This window comes from Branchiostoma belcheri, unplaced genomic scaffold (assembly GCF_001625305.1).
Source record: "Branchiostoma belcheri isolate BF01 breed outbred unplaced genomic scaffold, Haploidv18h27 scaffold62, whole genome shotgun sequence".
Classification (NCBI taxonomy): domain Eukaryota; kingdom Metazoa; phylum Chordata; class Leptocardii; order Amphioxiformes; family Branchiostomatidae; genus Branchiostoma; species Branchiostoma belcheri.
The window spans coordinates 671,185-688,399 of record NW_017804265.1 but is presented as its reverse complement, the minus strand read 5'-3'; the positions used below and the strand labels follow the sequence as shown (position 1 = coordinate 688,399).

The 17,215-nt window shown below is 41.9% G+C and overlaps 1 protein-coding gene across 1 annotated transcript in view; it reads right to left on the bottom strand.

Annotated features, from left to right (window-relative positions):
- Window positions 1-4,880, bottom strand: part of LOC109483027 (transmembrane protein 2-like) — a 30,006-nt gene extending 25,126 nt beyond the window's left edge. The window contains exon 1 of the mRNA XM_019785982.1: window positions 4,657-4,880. Coding sequence (XP_019641541.1) covers window positions 4,657-4,732 — 76 coding nt within the window. The 5' untranslated portion in view covers window positions 4,733-4,880. The remainder of the gene's footprint in view (window positions 1-4,656) is intronic.
- Window positions 4,881-17,215: the final 12,335 nt, after the last annotated feature.

The window sequence follows — 17,215 nt, the reverse complement described above, 5'->3', positions numbered from 1 at the left end:
AGCACGTTCACGGACGTGTAAAGCTGTAATTGCCGAGGACTGGACTAACTCCGGACACTTGTGTTTGTGTACATCACCTCTCCAGACGCGGTGACCGCTGATATTTGGCCTTTTCACGCGACACGTTGCGAACGAAGAGCGAGCAAACACAAATATTTGAGGCATCGCTTAATTAATGAGTTACAAAGAACGATGTTATTTTTACGTTCTGTGCAGGGTTTTAGCCAGCCTGAATTTGTTTCCATCATTTCAATTTTCTTTGACGTAACATCATGCCAAAGTCTAAAATCTTGAACCTCTTAAACGCTGGTAGTCTAAGCTTAGTTTGATCTGAAGAACCTGATTTTGTCTATCAAAGATGACGGATTGAGCAAAATGTTTGTCCGTCATGAGCGTCAAAATCCCGTGAATTGACGGAAAGACGGCCACCGGCTAGAACACTAGTTTTGTGTGTTTTGCTGTCTTAAAAATAATAGTTTTACGTGTATCGTATTACACAAACGCTAAGTGCTACAGACGTCGTTTGAGTCTGTTTACGTAACCCGAAGTGCCCTTAAAGGAAAGGCATAATCGTTTTTTGGCAATCTTAAGACAGGGTTGAGTACGGTCAAGTAGGTCCTGACAGAAACAAAGTCACAAGTAAGCAGAAAAGGGCGTTTGCTTTCTGTCAACGCTACATATACCGTATGGGAAGAGTAATGGCCTTAAAACTTCCACACTTCCATACAATGCGTGTAGGTCACCATGACCCCCTATGGGAAAATATTAATATACAAACGGTGATTTTGATTTTTAACTTTTGGTATTTTCTGCAACATACCAAATTTTAATGTCTGAAACCATATAAAAAACAGCATACTTCACTAAAAACGATGAAAGGTGGAATTTTAAACAAACAGAATACAAGCAAACAATTGTCTTGCGGTAAGAAGTTATGAAAATAGACACACAGGGGGCTGCTTTCTTTTGCTTGTTTTCATCCCTACATATGGTGTATAGTTGTAGCATATGGAGAGTCATGATAACAGAGACTGAGAGTCCACAGCCGAAATATGTCTCTGCCATAATGATGAACAGAACTGATTTTCTTTGCCCAGCTGTAGTTTTGACACATCTACATGTAACACGTGAGGTAAGTTGGCAGAGTTCAGCAGTTCAGTGACTCTTCACTTTGGCGACGCCGTCCTGGCAAATTCCTTCACACAGAAAACGTCCTTCGAGCATGTTACCTCCGTGAACGGAGGTTTTGTTTTGGATATATTTGCTTGGGTTTTCTGTAGTTATTTCCTATAGTCGAGGTCTACTGACAGGTGCTAGCTCATCAGAGGTCCCAGAAAGATCCCAGACATCACATTTATCTCATTTCCTGCCCTTAATTTCCTGTTACATGCTTGACTGTTGTCTTTTGGGAGATAGTGGGAAACGCCTGACGTGAGGATAATGGGAAAATGCACATACATGGACAAAATCAACAAGAAATTCGCAATTATGAATAAAACAAGAAATGCACAGAAAACTCCGATTCAAATAAACATTTCACAGAGGTATGAGATAATCTATTTGGGTTTTTTCCTTACCAATCACTTATTTTGGAAGGCATACATCTTAATGGATGCAGAAATATCATCGTTAACTTTTGCTAGCTCGCAGCAGATAGGTCCATTAACAAGTGTCAACGTTCATCTGTACCCGTATTTGTTTATACATATATTTTCCAGGATTGATATGAAATTATAAATATCTATGATCATAAAATGTCAATATGAAATATACGAATTACGTGGCTTTAAGTTTGTCTACATGGAATTTTGGCCTGGAGCGTGTTGATCCAATAACCTTGAAAAGCAGCCGTGTCAGCAAACCAAAGCCGTATGTACGGACGGACTCTTCAACTTGTCAAGTGCCATTACTAGTACCGCACACTCACAGCTTATAAAAGCCTTAGGTTTATGTGGCTTTTTCTGTAGCAAGACTAGAACCGCACACTCACATCTTATAAAAGCCTTAGGTTTATGTGGCTATTTCTGTAGCAAGACTAGTACCGCACACTAACAGCATATAAAAGCCTTAGGTTTATGTGGCTATGTCTGTAGCAAGACGGAGACGGTCTGTGGAGTAAGGCCTGAGCTTCAACTTGTCAAGTGCAAATACTAGTACCGCACACTCACAGCTTATAAAAGCCTTAGGTTTATGTGGCTATTACTAGTAGAGCACACTCACAGCTTATAAAAGCCTTAGGTTTATGTGGCTATTACTAGTAGAGCACACTCACAGCTTATAAAAGCCTTAGGTTTATGTGGATATTTCTGTAGCAAGACGGAGACGGTCTTTGGTGTACGGCCTGAACTTCAACTTGTGCAGTTTCTAGTACCGCACACTCACAGCTTATAAAAGCCTAGGTTTATTTGGCTATTTCTGTAGCAAGACCTTAGCTTCAACTTGTCAAGTGCAATTACTAGTACCACACACTAACAGCTTATAAAAGCCTTAGGTTTATGTGGCTATTTCTGGGGGAGACCGTCTAGGTTTGGGTTACCGCCTTGCGGAGGTTAGTGGGGTCGGGAAAGCCCCCGCAAACCCCGTCTTCCCACCCCCGCCCGGATGCGTTTGGTCACGCGAGGATTTCCCTGACCCTGGCACGCCGATGTGGGACAAAAAGACGTTCGGCACCAGAAACATCAAATGTCGGGAGAGGGTTTGCGGTTTAGCGTGGTATTTATATGAGTCAGCTGAGCTTGGAAACAACTACACCCTTGGTGGGATTGAAATCGCAGGGATTCAGTTTTTGTCGGTCGTCTTGTTGCGTTGCCAACTTAATAGCGAAGTCGCATTTGCCTTGGGTCGTCGTGCGATTTTGATGTCGAAGGGTTTTCAAGCAGGCTGAGATAGAACCAAACGCCGACAATGATTTAAGACAGCCTTTCAGGTATCAAGACTGCTGGATTATACACGACATATATACGACTGTCGCACGAATGCACTAAGCGATCGTGCGATTATTATCTTACGACGATATTACGACGAGTGTGAGCAGGCCCTTAACTGAAGTACCGGTGGGAGGCGAGGTGTATCATGCAAGTTTGAAGGCCGTAGATGCATGACACATTCTTGGAACGCAATCTCACGGTACATGCAGAAATGTTGATCTTGAATTAATCTTTCGTGTCACAATCTAACTACTTGGAACGCGTGTTCAAATGTACATTTGTACGTACAGCCGGTAAAACCGCCCTTCGGCGTGAAACACCTGCAATGCTGCATTAGTCACGCCAAACCTTTAGGTCATTTCTCCTTTTTGTTTTGGCGCAGATATTATTAATATCTGTCAGAAATAAAGCTAGTAGTAGCTGAACACACAGAACTGTCCTATTTTACTTAATGCGTCACGTCGTGTAACTCTGTAGAAGTCTTAAGCAATGATTTTGATATACTGGTCCCAAACTCGCCCCCTCCGTCAAAACGTAATAAGGCAAAACATAAACATTGAAATATTTGACGAACTTTGTCATTGGTCAAACCACTCATGCTACGGTCCCATTGGTTGAACTTCTGAACTGAACTAGACGTTGAGGACCGGTCTATACAAAGTCGTCTCCGCCCATCATGAATGAATGAATGGTCTCGTTTGAAACGAGACGCGCCCGGATTTCTGTCTCGCCTACAGGCCGCCCTGACCTCACGTCTTCATCTCACAACCGCCGAGGACATACGTCTCCTCTCAGGAATCTTCGCGACTTTCCACAACTTTGACCTTAGCGCTCAAGGTCACATGCAGCGAAGGGCACGCGCCGGACATGCAGCACGCCGGGGCGTGTCCGTGACAACCAGACTTGTGCTTCGTGTCGTCTGCAGAGCTGTCAATCAAATTTAACCTCAAAACCTACTTTACATACAACATAAGTGCTTCAAGCATTACACTTTTGAAAAGCATTGGAATCTAGCTATTAGGAAAGCATTAGCTTAGAATCTTGCACTTTAAACTGGCTAGCTTAGCGGTGTAAGTGTCAGAGGAATTTTGTTCCAAATTAGAGCAGGCGTCGACAGGGAATTAAGCCGTCTGTAGGGATCTAATGACAGGAGCTTTTCCCAGGCCTCGGATTTCTTATCGGATATCGTATAACACTGGTGGTTCTGGAAGAGAAATCACTGAAGAATGATAGCTTTAAATCACTGCGAGAGAGCTAGAGACGAAGATTTTTTCTCTCTCGATGTCAAAGGGGACTTGGCATCAATGTGGGCACTTGGATGGACAAGGAAAGACTTCCAGCATGTTTCAATTGAACCTAAGGGACCGTCTGTACAGTGTTAAAGTCACGCTGAGTTTGTATCCCGTCGACTTCCACCAAAAAATACGATTCTAAGGGATGCACGCATCGTGCAAACGCCTGGCAAAAATTGGCCGTTACGCCTTTTAAAGGGGAGTCAAGGCGCTAGCACACATGTTGCGGTGTCGCGTGGAATTCCAGTATTTCACGGCAAGGCTAATGAGGTTAAAACTCGGTGTGAGAGTTCCCCAACACAAGGACAAGAGGAGGTATTGTTGGGCCGAAACATTCCTGTCCAGCAGATGGCAAAAGATTGGCAACCACACTGAGAAAGAGTATCCCTGAATGACAAGTCTAGTACAAAGAAAAACAGCACAGGCATCTGACTTACCGGTACGTTGGGAGCTAGCAGACGGGGTCAGAAGAAGCAGTGCCGCCGGCAGCAACAAGACAGGGACTCTCGCCATGGCGAATGCAACATCTATGAGCCCAGCTCGGTGTGCGTCTGTCTTTTATACACCCGGACCGGCCTATTCTTTATCTTTGTGCGAAGGACAACTGGTCATGTTGACTTGGGCGCTCCCTTGGGACGGGGCGTTCTGGCTCCTCATTGGTCGGAGTCAACTTCCGGCGGAAACGCCTTCTGCAGATTATGCAATCACGGCAACCACTTGCGCATGTGCACCACGCAGATGTAGGAATTTGTTGCTATGGCTGCATAGATAGTTGTGTGCGTCCACCGTTAGCCCCCCTCCCCACTTCTCTGTCAAGGTTAAAGTCACGGGTTGGAAATGTACCGGCTTTGTTAGCCAGTGGTTTGACACACACACGATACAAGGCTGCGATCTGAAGGAATTCCCTCTGTATCTCATGAAAGATCCCGGATGTCACAATAACGGTCACCCACTTGGCGTCCAATCAAACACGTCCGTCGATATTCAAACTTGGAAGAACAGTTCGCGACGACCCTTGAAAAGCGTCATTCGGGGCCGTCAAAACCTCAGTTGACAGCCGGATATTGGCTACTTATGAAATGTCAACAAATCCTCTGATAGACGAGAAAATAACCGGAGATACACTCACATACACGGTCCGACCCCCACCGCGTGAAATCCGCTGAAAGCCGGGTAAAGCTTTCGTTTTGGCATAGGTCCATGTTTGCGTGCTCCAAACGTAGTATTGTGGCTAGACCAAACTCTCCGAAGACACAGTCAAACTTTCCTTAGTAGTTGTCCCTTTTTTCTTACCTAATTGCTTTACCATTCAAATGGCCACAAAAAAGCTTCTGACTAAGTCCGCTCCCTCAAATATCTCTGCTGCCGATCCCGGGCCCTAAAAAGCGAGGGTAGAACACTGAGGCATGTGCGGGGAAAATGCCAACAAGGTTGCGGGCAACCGATCGCGATCTACACCCAACCGCGGATACCAAAGTCGTGACTGACTGTTAGCAAAATCGGGTGGCCCTGCATGCGCTTTACCCAGTTTCCTTTAAAAATGTAGTATTGATTTCAAATACCCATCTGTGCCATTTGTTCAAATACAAGCCGGGTTCTCAAAAACATTTTTGTCCCTCTTCAAAGATCCAGAGCTTCGACCAGGAAAACAGATCGAAGACCATACCTTTGGAGGCAGTATTTTTCATAGACTTTTTTTTAGAAATGTCTAAAACCATTGGTGTAAACCATGATAGCATGGAAATAAGTGGTTTAAGCAATGCAATATTTGCATTTTTACGTTTTAACGAAGATGGGTGAGGCTGTGGAATCGGACCATAGGCTCTGCACAAGCCCAGGTGCAAGCTAGCAACTCCTGTACTTTGCTGCACCGCCAATTTTTTTACACAGGGTTTGGCATTTGGCAACGTGCCTCGAGCTCTTTGGCAATGTCTTTGTAATGGCGTGGAATTCGACCTATTGAGAGCCATGTATACTTTACAGAACTGTGAACATTGTTACTTTACAGGAATTACTGCTTGTTTTCGCTCATATTTCAATGCGCACAAAATGGTTAGATAGTGTGGGTTTTCTTTGCAAACATTATGAAAATATACCGCTTATCGATAAAATTATGATTTTTTTATTGTAAAAAATCATTTGCTTGAACTCTCAAAAAGTACACTTCAGCCACTTTCATAATGCTTTCTTTGACGGTTCTTTCATATTTCTATCGCTACATATATATGTATACCGTCAAAAGAATTATCTTTCAAAATAAATCGGATTGCCACCCCCCTTTCTGCTGACAGATGTGGACTGACCCGTGCGTGTGCCAAGTTCAGAGTCAAGTACACGCCCGGAAACTCCTTACCGGCGACTGACCCGGAGAAACTGTTTACTCTTCCGTCTAGAAGTCGGCTGGTAATAACGCCAGATTTACACGGAAACACATGTGGAGAACTACATGTAGTCTCAAAGCAGATGTTAGGATCTCTGAGCTACCGTTACGAAAATACCGTATAATACTAGAAAGAGTATAAATACCATAAAGTCAGACATAAAGCTTTGAGAAGTCTCAATGTAGCTTTTGATAACCATTTTTATATCTCATTTCATTAAGTTTCGTAAATAACTTCCCGGCATTAATGATAAGTAAGAGCGTGTGGCGTAACGGCAGAACATTCGGCTCGGAAACAAGAGGTCCCGGGTTCGAATCCTGGCAAGTCACCAACCGTGTGCCCTTGGGAAAGGCACTTAACACGAATTTCCTAAGTTCACTCAGGTAAAAATGAGAATGCCAGAATGATCATTATCGTGGGCATTAAATGAAACCCAACGCACGTTGCATAGCTAGGCGCATAGACGTAACAACTGGCTGTATAATACACATCTGCTAACTACATGTCAATACCGTCTTCTGTATAGAAGCTACAAGGTGACCACCGTCTCTTTTTAAATCAGGCTAGATATTATATCTAGTCCGCATTTATAGTGTTTGATTCAGTAAATGAATGCTGCTTCTCAAGTATAACTTCATGTGGATATGGCATCGTCCTTTGCAAGTTCTAAACGCATGTCATCGTGCCTCTTTGGTTGAAAGAGAACAGACAGACAACAACATCCTTTAGGAGAATGACTGTTATTATAACCTTTAGAGATAGTGAATGGTTGTCCATCAATACCGTTGTGTCTCTATTTGTAAGGAAAAAAGCGGTAAAGTAGCGTCCCTTTCAAACATTGCCTACTGTTGTTATAAGGCTTAAGGACTGTGAATGACTGTTCAACTACACAATGCTACAGCTACCGTCTATGTCTTCTGAATGTGTTCTGAGAAAGTGAGGGATTGTTTCTCTATATTTGTAAGGAACAAACGAAAAACCACGTCCGGCCGATCATGCTTTGTTCCTAAACCTCTTGAGTTTAGTCTGCCTTGTGACGTAGGTCTACTTTCTAAGATGATTGTAGGAAAACATGTCCTGATGAAGGACTCATGATGTCATGTACTTGGCGAAATTAAACATCCCGAACTCGCACCAAAACTTTTTAAAATTTATGACTTTTCCCGGTTGAATATGAAGGTTCTAACAGCGGATATTGCGTCATATCCGGTCGTAAAAGAGTATAAAGTCATAACAGAACGATTTATCGTAAAGGCTGCCAAAATGGTCCCTGGTTTCTTAAAACTGGTGGGTGAAACCAGTTTGTAAAAGAAATGTTTGGTTTTTAAGTAACTATTATATTACTAACACAACTCGCTAATGTTAAATAATAGATAATGGTGTCGTGTGGCGTAACGCAGAGTTCTCGACTCGGAACGAACAGGTCCCGGGTTCGAGTCCTGACATGCCACCGATCTTGTGCCTTTGGGAAAGGCACTTTACACGACTTTCTTCACTGAAGTGAAAATGAGTATTGTCCTGTCCTATATTTTTCCTCTGCGTTGGTGGCGGCATAAAATAAGTTGAAAAAACTTGAGTGTGTCACCATCAGGTCTTGTGATGAAATGTTGGAATAGGAAAAAAATAGAATCGTCGGTTTGTTAAATACGATGAACATATAAAGTCATGAATTACGCTGTGTAGACGCGTAGACACAACAACTGATAACTAACTTGTAAAACGAAGCACTCTTAGAAAAAAAGGGTAATTCTTCATTCTTGTGTACCAAAACATCCCAGCGGATACGATAAGATAACCATAACTTCCTTCCTGGAGTTTCCAACAAACAAATACGGTTATGATCTCCATTCCACTTTGTTGTACGTTGCTTCATCATAATTTTTTAATTAACCGTTGTTGGCAAATCCCAAAAGTCCACATTGTGTATATATGTATTATTATTTTGAGACGCCAGTAAGTTTTGTTTTTTCTTTGTTTATTTGAAACTTTGTTTCTTCATCAGAAACTTAAATCGCCCTGCAGGTCGCTTTATGATGAGATCACGAGTGAAGATGTCTTTACTGGTCTACAAAAATCAACGGCAAATGTACTGATGTTGACACATTGGCGCATCAAATCCGTAGTGTATTTTTGGCACACAGGTAGACAAATTAGCCTAAAATTGCCTTTCCAGACGGCACGACGTCGGGCCACGGTGAGTATCGAACCCGGGACCGGGATATCAGGGATATTGGTTCCGAGTCCAACGCTCTAACTTGGTCTACAAACCTGTGAAATATAGGTCAGTATCTTGACTTGTTGACTCACGGAGTTCTGGTTGTGTCTATCAGGGCATTACACGTTAGACATGTGTAAACACACACCGGGCATGTGTAAACAAAAGATCGCTTACAACTGGAATCCGGACTCAGTGTCACGGCTTAGACGGGACATCTCCGGCGTGCCCGCGAGGAAATTTTTCCTTTCAAGAAAAGAAAAGAAAGGCAAATCGATATCGTTGATTTCCGTAGGGTTAGATATCACCAGGTGGGCTCAGTTGGTCAAGCGGGGATAGAAGCTTGCAGTGCCGAGAAATCCAAGCCTGCCGTCCCCGGAGAGACCCAAGCAGATCCTAGGGTGGCAAAGACAGTATCCATTGGCTAGGGAGGGCCCCTCTGTCTTTTGCCACCCTAGGATCTGCTTGGAGATTAGGAGTTGTATTTAGTCTAAAACACGTTTCTAATTCATATTCTATGTACAAAAAGTGTCCCCGACCCATTACTAACTTATTGAGCCAAATTGTCACTGTTAGAGCACTGGAGATGACCTAAATAGTACCTTAGAGCGACAATCATATCTACACACCTGACTCAAGTCCCGGTTAGAGGGACCGTCTCTGAATCCTGATGTTTTTCCCAGAGGGAGTTCGTAATCTCAGACCCAACGCTTTAGTGACCTACATAAACACATTTTGGACACGGTGTTGGAGTGGGGGTGATGGAAGGATTAACAGGTTTCACACGCAATTGGCTTATCTGTTGTTGGGATTAGGGAAGAGATACAAGCCTGGAATGTGGACAAGATATAGGGTCGTCTGCTGATCTGGAGAAAGACAGTTAGAACTAGAGAGGTAACATTTGCAAAGCAAATGCATAATGTTTACCTTCGCATATGGTCTGCTCTGTTAATTCTTACCCAAATACATTCATATATATGGTGACTGGAGTCTAAATCCCTCCTACTATACAATTGCAACATGATGTAACTCAACACTAGTTACCATGGTGATAGACGGTCTGGTTTAGGTCATTGACCTTTTGTATTTGGAGAAGAGGAAACTAAGCAAAAATAAGATGGTTTCCTTCGGTAAACATAAAAAGAAGGAACGATGAAAAAAACTTAAGAAATATTAGCGACGAGGCCTCCCATCCATCCATCCACCCACCCTCCCATTCATCCATCCATCCATCCATCCATCCATCCATTCATCCACACATCCATCCATCCATCCCACTGTGCTTTTCCTAGTGGGAAGATAACGCAACGTTCTGGCACATTTTCTGGCACACACCACAAGAACAGCTTAGCGCAGCGCCTTCAGGTACCCCTTGTTGAAATCCTGCCCAAACCAACCCTAATCCCCACCCAGAGAAATCCGTGTCACCTTTCCAACCTGGATTATGTAGTTAAACAAACACAATCCCCGGCTGGGGTTTTAGGGCGGTTTGTGGCGTGATTAATAGTCCGTTTGTCGGTGAGATTAGGGAGGGCTGAAATGTGGGAGATAATTAGGGCCAACTTTGGACGAGAGAACTCCAGCTGTGCGCGAGTATTGACAGATCAGAGTCGTGTGGCTGTGGCGGGAACTGGCATTGTTTTGTGGTAAAGGTGGTCCCAAATCGTCGTAGTTCATCGTACGACTTTTAAGCAGGTTGTGATATGTCGAGAGAACCAGCTGACAACAATTGTATCTTTTTTTTTTAATCGGGCCTGCAAGGGGGGTCCCGACAACGCTCTACGCTGAATTCGGAAACCTCTCGATTACGCTTTACGATAAATTCCAAGTGGTTACAACGCAAAATGCGAAGAGCGGTCCGTCTACGCTCTACGTATAATTAAAACGACCGATTACGCTCTACGGAAAAGGGCATGCGGGCCCCCTTTTAACAAGCTTGCTGATTATTGAACAACACAGAGATTGCTCTCAGTTTGCGATCGCAAGACGATCGCAAGACGATCGCACGACGGATGTGAGCAGACCTTATGGCAATGTAGCCACAGTCCGATTCGGGTTTAATACATTCGCCGTACAAGTATGATAATTACCTCCGCCAAGAAGGTTATGTTTTCAGTAGCGTTTGTCTGTGTGTGTGTGTGTTTGTGTGTGTGTGTGTGTGTGGTTTAGCAAGATAACTCAAGAAGGAGTGGGTGGATTGGAATGAAACTTGGTAGGTGGGTAGGTCTTCATGAGACCTAGAAATGATTAGATTTTGGGCCCCCTGGCGGCTTTCCTAGGTACTGCAGCAGAACTTCCGGTGTTGATATCTCGTGATCTGGACATGCTAGGGTCACGAATTTTGGTTGGTAGATAGCTCTTGGGGTAGGGAAGAAGTGACATGACTTTGGGTCCCCTAGCTGCTTGTTCTGGAACTGCAGCAGCATTTGATGAAAAATTTTCGAAGGATGATAACTCAAGAACCGGTTGACGGATTGTCGTGATTTTTGGTATGTAGGTAGTTGAAGTGATGCTTGTCATAATCATATGACAATTATGCAAATCAGGAGCTAATTTGCATAATCAATGAGGACATTCTATAAATCTGCTTTGTTCGATAATAGAACTATGAAACACTTGTGACATCTACTTTAGAACGAGATAAAACATCTGAGGATATAGATTATGTAAATGAGGGCCTAATTTGCATAATTAATGGCAAATTTTTATAATTTCATACTTGCCACATTTGGAAGTTAAGTGAAGCTGAACATCAATAAACATAATTTATTCAAATCATGACCTCATTTGCATAATTTATGAAGAAGTGCTATAATAGCCTTTTTATTAAAGTAAGGCTGTCATTGGGTGGAGATTGAATATGATCAACTGATATAATCCATGCAAATGAGGCTCTTATTTACAAAATCGATGATTAAATTGTATAATTCGTCAACCGCAAGGGTTAACATCACTTGGCGAAGGTATGAGATCGCGGAACTCTTGTTTACATAAGCAAAGCGCTGTCAGGTTAGTGGTACGACTGGTTTATGGCTGCAAATTAAATTTAAAGGTTCCTTTTGACAGTGGTTAGTATGTTGAACAATCTTTTATATATGTCTTGTTAAGTAGTACATCTTGATCAAATGTCGATTCTGTTACTAGCCCCGCTGAAAATCGATCTGATCGATTAGGAGGTGTAATGTATCGATTGTTGATAACCCACTTATTATGCAGAATGTGGGACTATTCATTATCCACTGCCTTCAAAGAAGAAGTCGAACAGCATAATATCTAGAGTAGTAATAGTAGCAGTAGCAGTAGTAGTAGTAGTAGAACTTTTTCCAGACAGTTGTTACCTGTCTTCTATTACTGTATTGCACTGAGTATAGTTTTAATACTTGATTGTAAAAGCAATTAGCCTTCGGGCATGATTTTGCAAAAAAAAATTCTATATTGATAACCATACCTGGCAGTACTGCCATATACCTGTACCTCAAGCATTGGCCAACCAGCCAAGTAGGCGGGTACCTAAGATTGATTAGAGTTAACAGAAACCAAGTGAACATTCTATCGGTAGCGAAGGATGCGTGTACTAGTGATGCCATCTAGCGGTAAGGGCCTGTTATGCATAACTTGTGAACAGCAACAGGTCGGCAGAATGCACTGCGCCTGCGCCATGTATTGGGCATTGCTAGCCCTTCGGCATGCCGCCACCAACGCAGAGGACAAATACGAGGCAGGACATACTCATTTTCACTTGAGTTAAGTGAGGAAAGTCGTGTATAGTGCCTTTCAGAGAAGTGCGTATAGTGCCACAAGATCGGTGGCATGTCAGGCCTCGAACTCGGGACCTCTTGGTTCCGAGTCGAGCACTCTATCGTTACGCCACACGACCCCATCGCTTGCGGGAAGGAGGCCCAATTTTGCCCTGACAGCGAGATATTGTGTAGCACAGGCTAGAATACACTATGTTCTAACCCTTTTGTAGTTCTAGCTGACACAGGCTAGAATACACTATGTTCTGTCCTTTTTTGTAGTTCTAGCTGACACTTGTCGTCATTTGTTGTCACGAATTAATAACTCTCACAATGTTAATAAGTTGACTTTCCTTGTAGTTCTAAGCTTATTCATTTGTTTCTCAAATTGTATTATGTGATTTGATTACTTTTTGTATTGTCTTGTCATTTTATTGTCGGCTTTGAAAAGGTGTTTCATGTCAGAAACACCTGTTTCGCCATACCATCCACAGTGCATATTGTACGTGGTAAAACTTAATAAATAAATAAACACGAGTCCACGCGTACGTCAGTATTACTACCCAACCGTCTCTCCCAGCAACATCACAACAACTGTTGCTATTCCTGTCCGTTTGACGTCAGAGACCCTCATTCAATTGCGTCTGGTCGATTCTTGTTCCTGCTGAGTTAATTGCCTCTGCCGAGAGTTAATTTTCTCCGCACCAAAACTTGGAATTGTCTACCTTTGTACGTTTTGATAAAGTGTGGAACGTACTAGAACTAGTTACCAATCTTGTGGTTCACTGTAAGACAAGGAAAATCCGGAATATATCGTTTTATTTTGTCATATTTCCTATGGTTATGCATGAAGATATTAATTTTAGGTAGTAGTCATAGTAAATTTTGAACTATATTTTAATTAATTTAAGGATTACACAGAGATTAAATTTGATCTCTGTGTAGTCCTTGAGTTGGAATAAAGATCAAATTAATTCCAATCAAATTTGACCTTTGTGTAATCCTTGTTTTGAAATAAAGTTCAACATTTTACCGTGTAGATGTTTCATAACATAGTACATATAAGAGGAACCATGAAGCATATGTAAATGTTGCACTAGAATGAAGAATTAGGGCATGTACACATGCTTCAAAGTGTGCTAACAGTTCGAATTTTATAAAGGTTTATCCTAGATTAAACGGATGAATGTTGTTTCTCTTAGTAAATTATAACTAACGATGTTAGGTCTTTTTCTTTCTTTTGAAGGCATAACATTAGAATTGATTGACCTAATCTATTTTCAGCAAAGTAAAACGCAGTTTTGGTGTAAGTGGTTTTCTAACGTTAAACCATTTGTTGTTATTTCTTTGAAGAGGCCGTACTTTGGGTACTTTGAGCTAGCGCAAAGCAGGTTTTCCTAATATGGCTCTTGTTCACCGAGTCACGATGATTCAAATCATGTTCCACGTAGTTAGATTGTCCTTGATAGATACACATATATTTGATATGTGTATGAAAAACAACACTTTATGATCCTTACAGAAGTTATACGATTACAAACCTAGAGCCTAAACGTAAAACATCATGATATGTAGTGTTGATGGTAGATATGGGAGAGGCAAAATCTATGTTATCACAATAAACATATCTATCTATCTATAAAGATATCATTTTGTCGTTTAGTTTGTTGCAATGTTTTTTTTTTCAAAACATAGATAAGGAGGAGCGTACTACAAGAAGAAACGATAAAATAATGTTCCTGTTAGTAAGTCGTGAGCCAATATCCATTTTAGACCAGCGGGACATGTAATGTAATGATGCTACCCCTTTCCAAATGTGTTAGACATGACAGAACCTATTTACAAGCTAATCTACCTTCAGTGAAGTAAGTAAACTATGTTTTGGTCTGAGTGGTTTTCTGAAGTCTCAGCTAAGTGGTCCATTTGTTCTAATTTGCTTCAAAGACGCCGACTGGTAAAGCAGTCATGCCTAATATGGGTCTTGTTTATCCCGTATGTTGTGAAATCAGATTATCCGTAGTTACATTGTTTTTGGGTGGGTGAGGAGTATTTTGGTCGGAAAATTAAGCTACATGAACCGTTGTTTCTTTGAAGTTTTCAGCTTTGTTTAGAACTGGGGCGTCGGTTCTCTTCTAATGCGATCAGGCAGTCGCTAGCCTCATTTTAATTTTTTTTTTTTTGGTGCGTTCTCGTGAGATCTCGACAGCTCGAGATTCAATGAGAGTTTTATCCCCCCCCCATCAGCACGTCAGCAAAACGTACTGAGGCTAGTGTGCGTGAAACCCTGTTTTTTCACGGATTTCGTTTATTTTTTGGACACCGTTGCCTCAGAATTTTGCCTGTTGAAGAAGATATCTTTCCGACATAACATTTGGAAACTACAGACGGGATGTTAACATTATATGCGCAAAAACGACCTTATATATAAGAGACGTTCTGCTGAAGTGCTATATGCACAATATACACATTACGGGATTCGCGCAGGTGCAGCACGTTCTGCCGACGTGCCCCCCCCCCCCTTCTCCCATAACATCGTTGCTAGTGTAGCGCCTGTTGTGGTAATGGGGATTTTTGAATCGCCAAAGAAACTATAATGAAGTGATTTTCACTGATTCACATCTGAAAAAGCAAAGCTTGACGTTAATCGCAACTGACGGACTAAAGCCCGTTGCTTCGGGCCTATCTGCTCAAATGTCAATCATCTCACAGTGTGAATCGCCCTGCCTACATCTCCATGCAGATCTTTTGGTGTCTACAAGAAAGTGTTAAATTGAGAAGACAGCAAAAAGATAGTGTCAAATTGTCATGGCTCTATGCAGTGTCGTGAAAAGAAAGGGAGACAACTTCAAGAAGGGAAGTCCGATAAAATGTCTAAAACACGTCAAAAGAAGCCAAAGATATGATGAGAGGCTGAAGGAAATAAACTTTAGACTTCTAATCTACAGTAGTGGCAGACAAAACAGACAATATTCTCTGCTAGCTTGGTCTAGCCTGGTGGGAGTAGGCGGGCGAAATGTGATGTGATAAAATGTGACAATAAAATAGTCTCAAATTGTGTCTTATTCCAACTGTAATCCATTGGAGTCTTGAAGATAAACACTTTCAATCACACCCCATATCTCTAAATAGGTTCACAATTATGAATTTACATTGGCATATCCAGAAAACCATGCTATAGTGCATCCTCGTTGCAGAAAATTCATTTTCGCAAATTGTTCTTCACAATATCATTTGTCATGTAATCAAGGCGTAATGAAATAACCTTCCCACAAACGTGCAGGGTGATTGTGCGCCTGTCAGACATGTGATGCACGATGGCGTCTCCAGTCGTACATCTTTCAATTAGATATCGATGAAGATTTTTTGACTACGCGACAGGGGCGGAGTCATATTTTTTGCTAATTTTGATAGGTAGTCCGGTATGTATGGGTAGTAATTTTATGATCAGTAGAATGTATATGTGTGTAATTGAATTTACCAGAAGCCTATGCAAGATTGAATTTTCCAGAAGCCTATGTAAGATTGAATTTACCAGAATCGTAGGCAGTAATATCGCAATGCGGCATATCGGCATAATGATATCTATTTTCAAATCTGTATATCAATTATATTTTGCCTGAGGCTGTGTGTGAAAATATTTCCTGTAGACGCTAAGATCAGAAAATTGTGGATTTTTATACAAAATGACCAAACACATCTTAAAATAGCTACAACAATTCATTCCACTACAAATCTGTAACTCTCATCAGAACTCCTTCTGAGAACTGAAACGCACACAAGATCCGTAAGCTTTCCATAATGACTTCCGTTCCTTAGTGGAATCTATTGCTGCTTCCTCGATGATTTTTGAAGCATTTGGAGTCTCTTTCTATAGCCCTTCCAGCTATATTCACTTTAATATTTCTCATACTTCTTTACCGGTGCAATTATTGGCGCCTCAACCTTGACATAAAACGCCACAACCTTGACTTAAAACTGTTAATGTTCTCATCATTTGAGCAGTAGAAAAAGAAGATGTTGCCGCAAATCATGTTCTAAATGTCAAACGTTCGTCACGTAGAAAGGAAGCACACTTAGAAACGTTTCCAGACAAATAAACATAACGACTGTAACCTTTAGATTCACCTTGTTGCAGTCGTTCCCATTTGCCCATAGCATCACACAATCACTCTCAATTAGACAACATCTATCACCTAACGCCCACGTGCAGAGCAGAACTACGTTTGATCTTTCGATTTGCCTCCGAGGATATAATCGGGCTTGATTTGGTCGCAAACGTCTTCCGCAGAACGTAATCGGTCTAAATGACGAGTGTTGGGGGGCTGGCGGGTATTGCAATGATGAGTAGATCATCTGTAGTAGTGACATCCCATCGGGGTATACCCTGATGATCATGAATAGTTCACAAGTTTGCCTCTGGCTACTCTCCAAGCAGAGGTTGATGGTGGAAGATCGTTTGCTTTTTATATATGGCTCGTTTTTTGGTGGTGGTAGCGACAAAACAAAAAAACAAAAACGAAAAACGGACCATACATAAAAGCAAACGATCTTCCACCATCAACCTCTGCTTGGAGAGTAGCCTCTGGCCACTGTAACGGACCTATCTGATTGGCTTTGGTGATTACAATTCTCTATTGCTTACCGGAAGGCTGAGCTGTGGGTT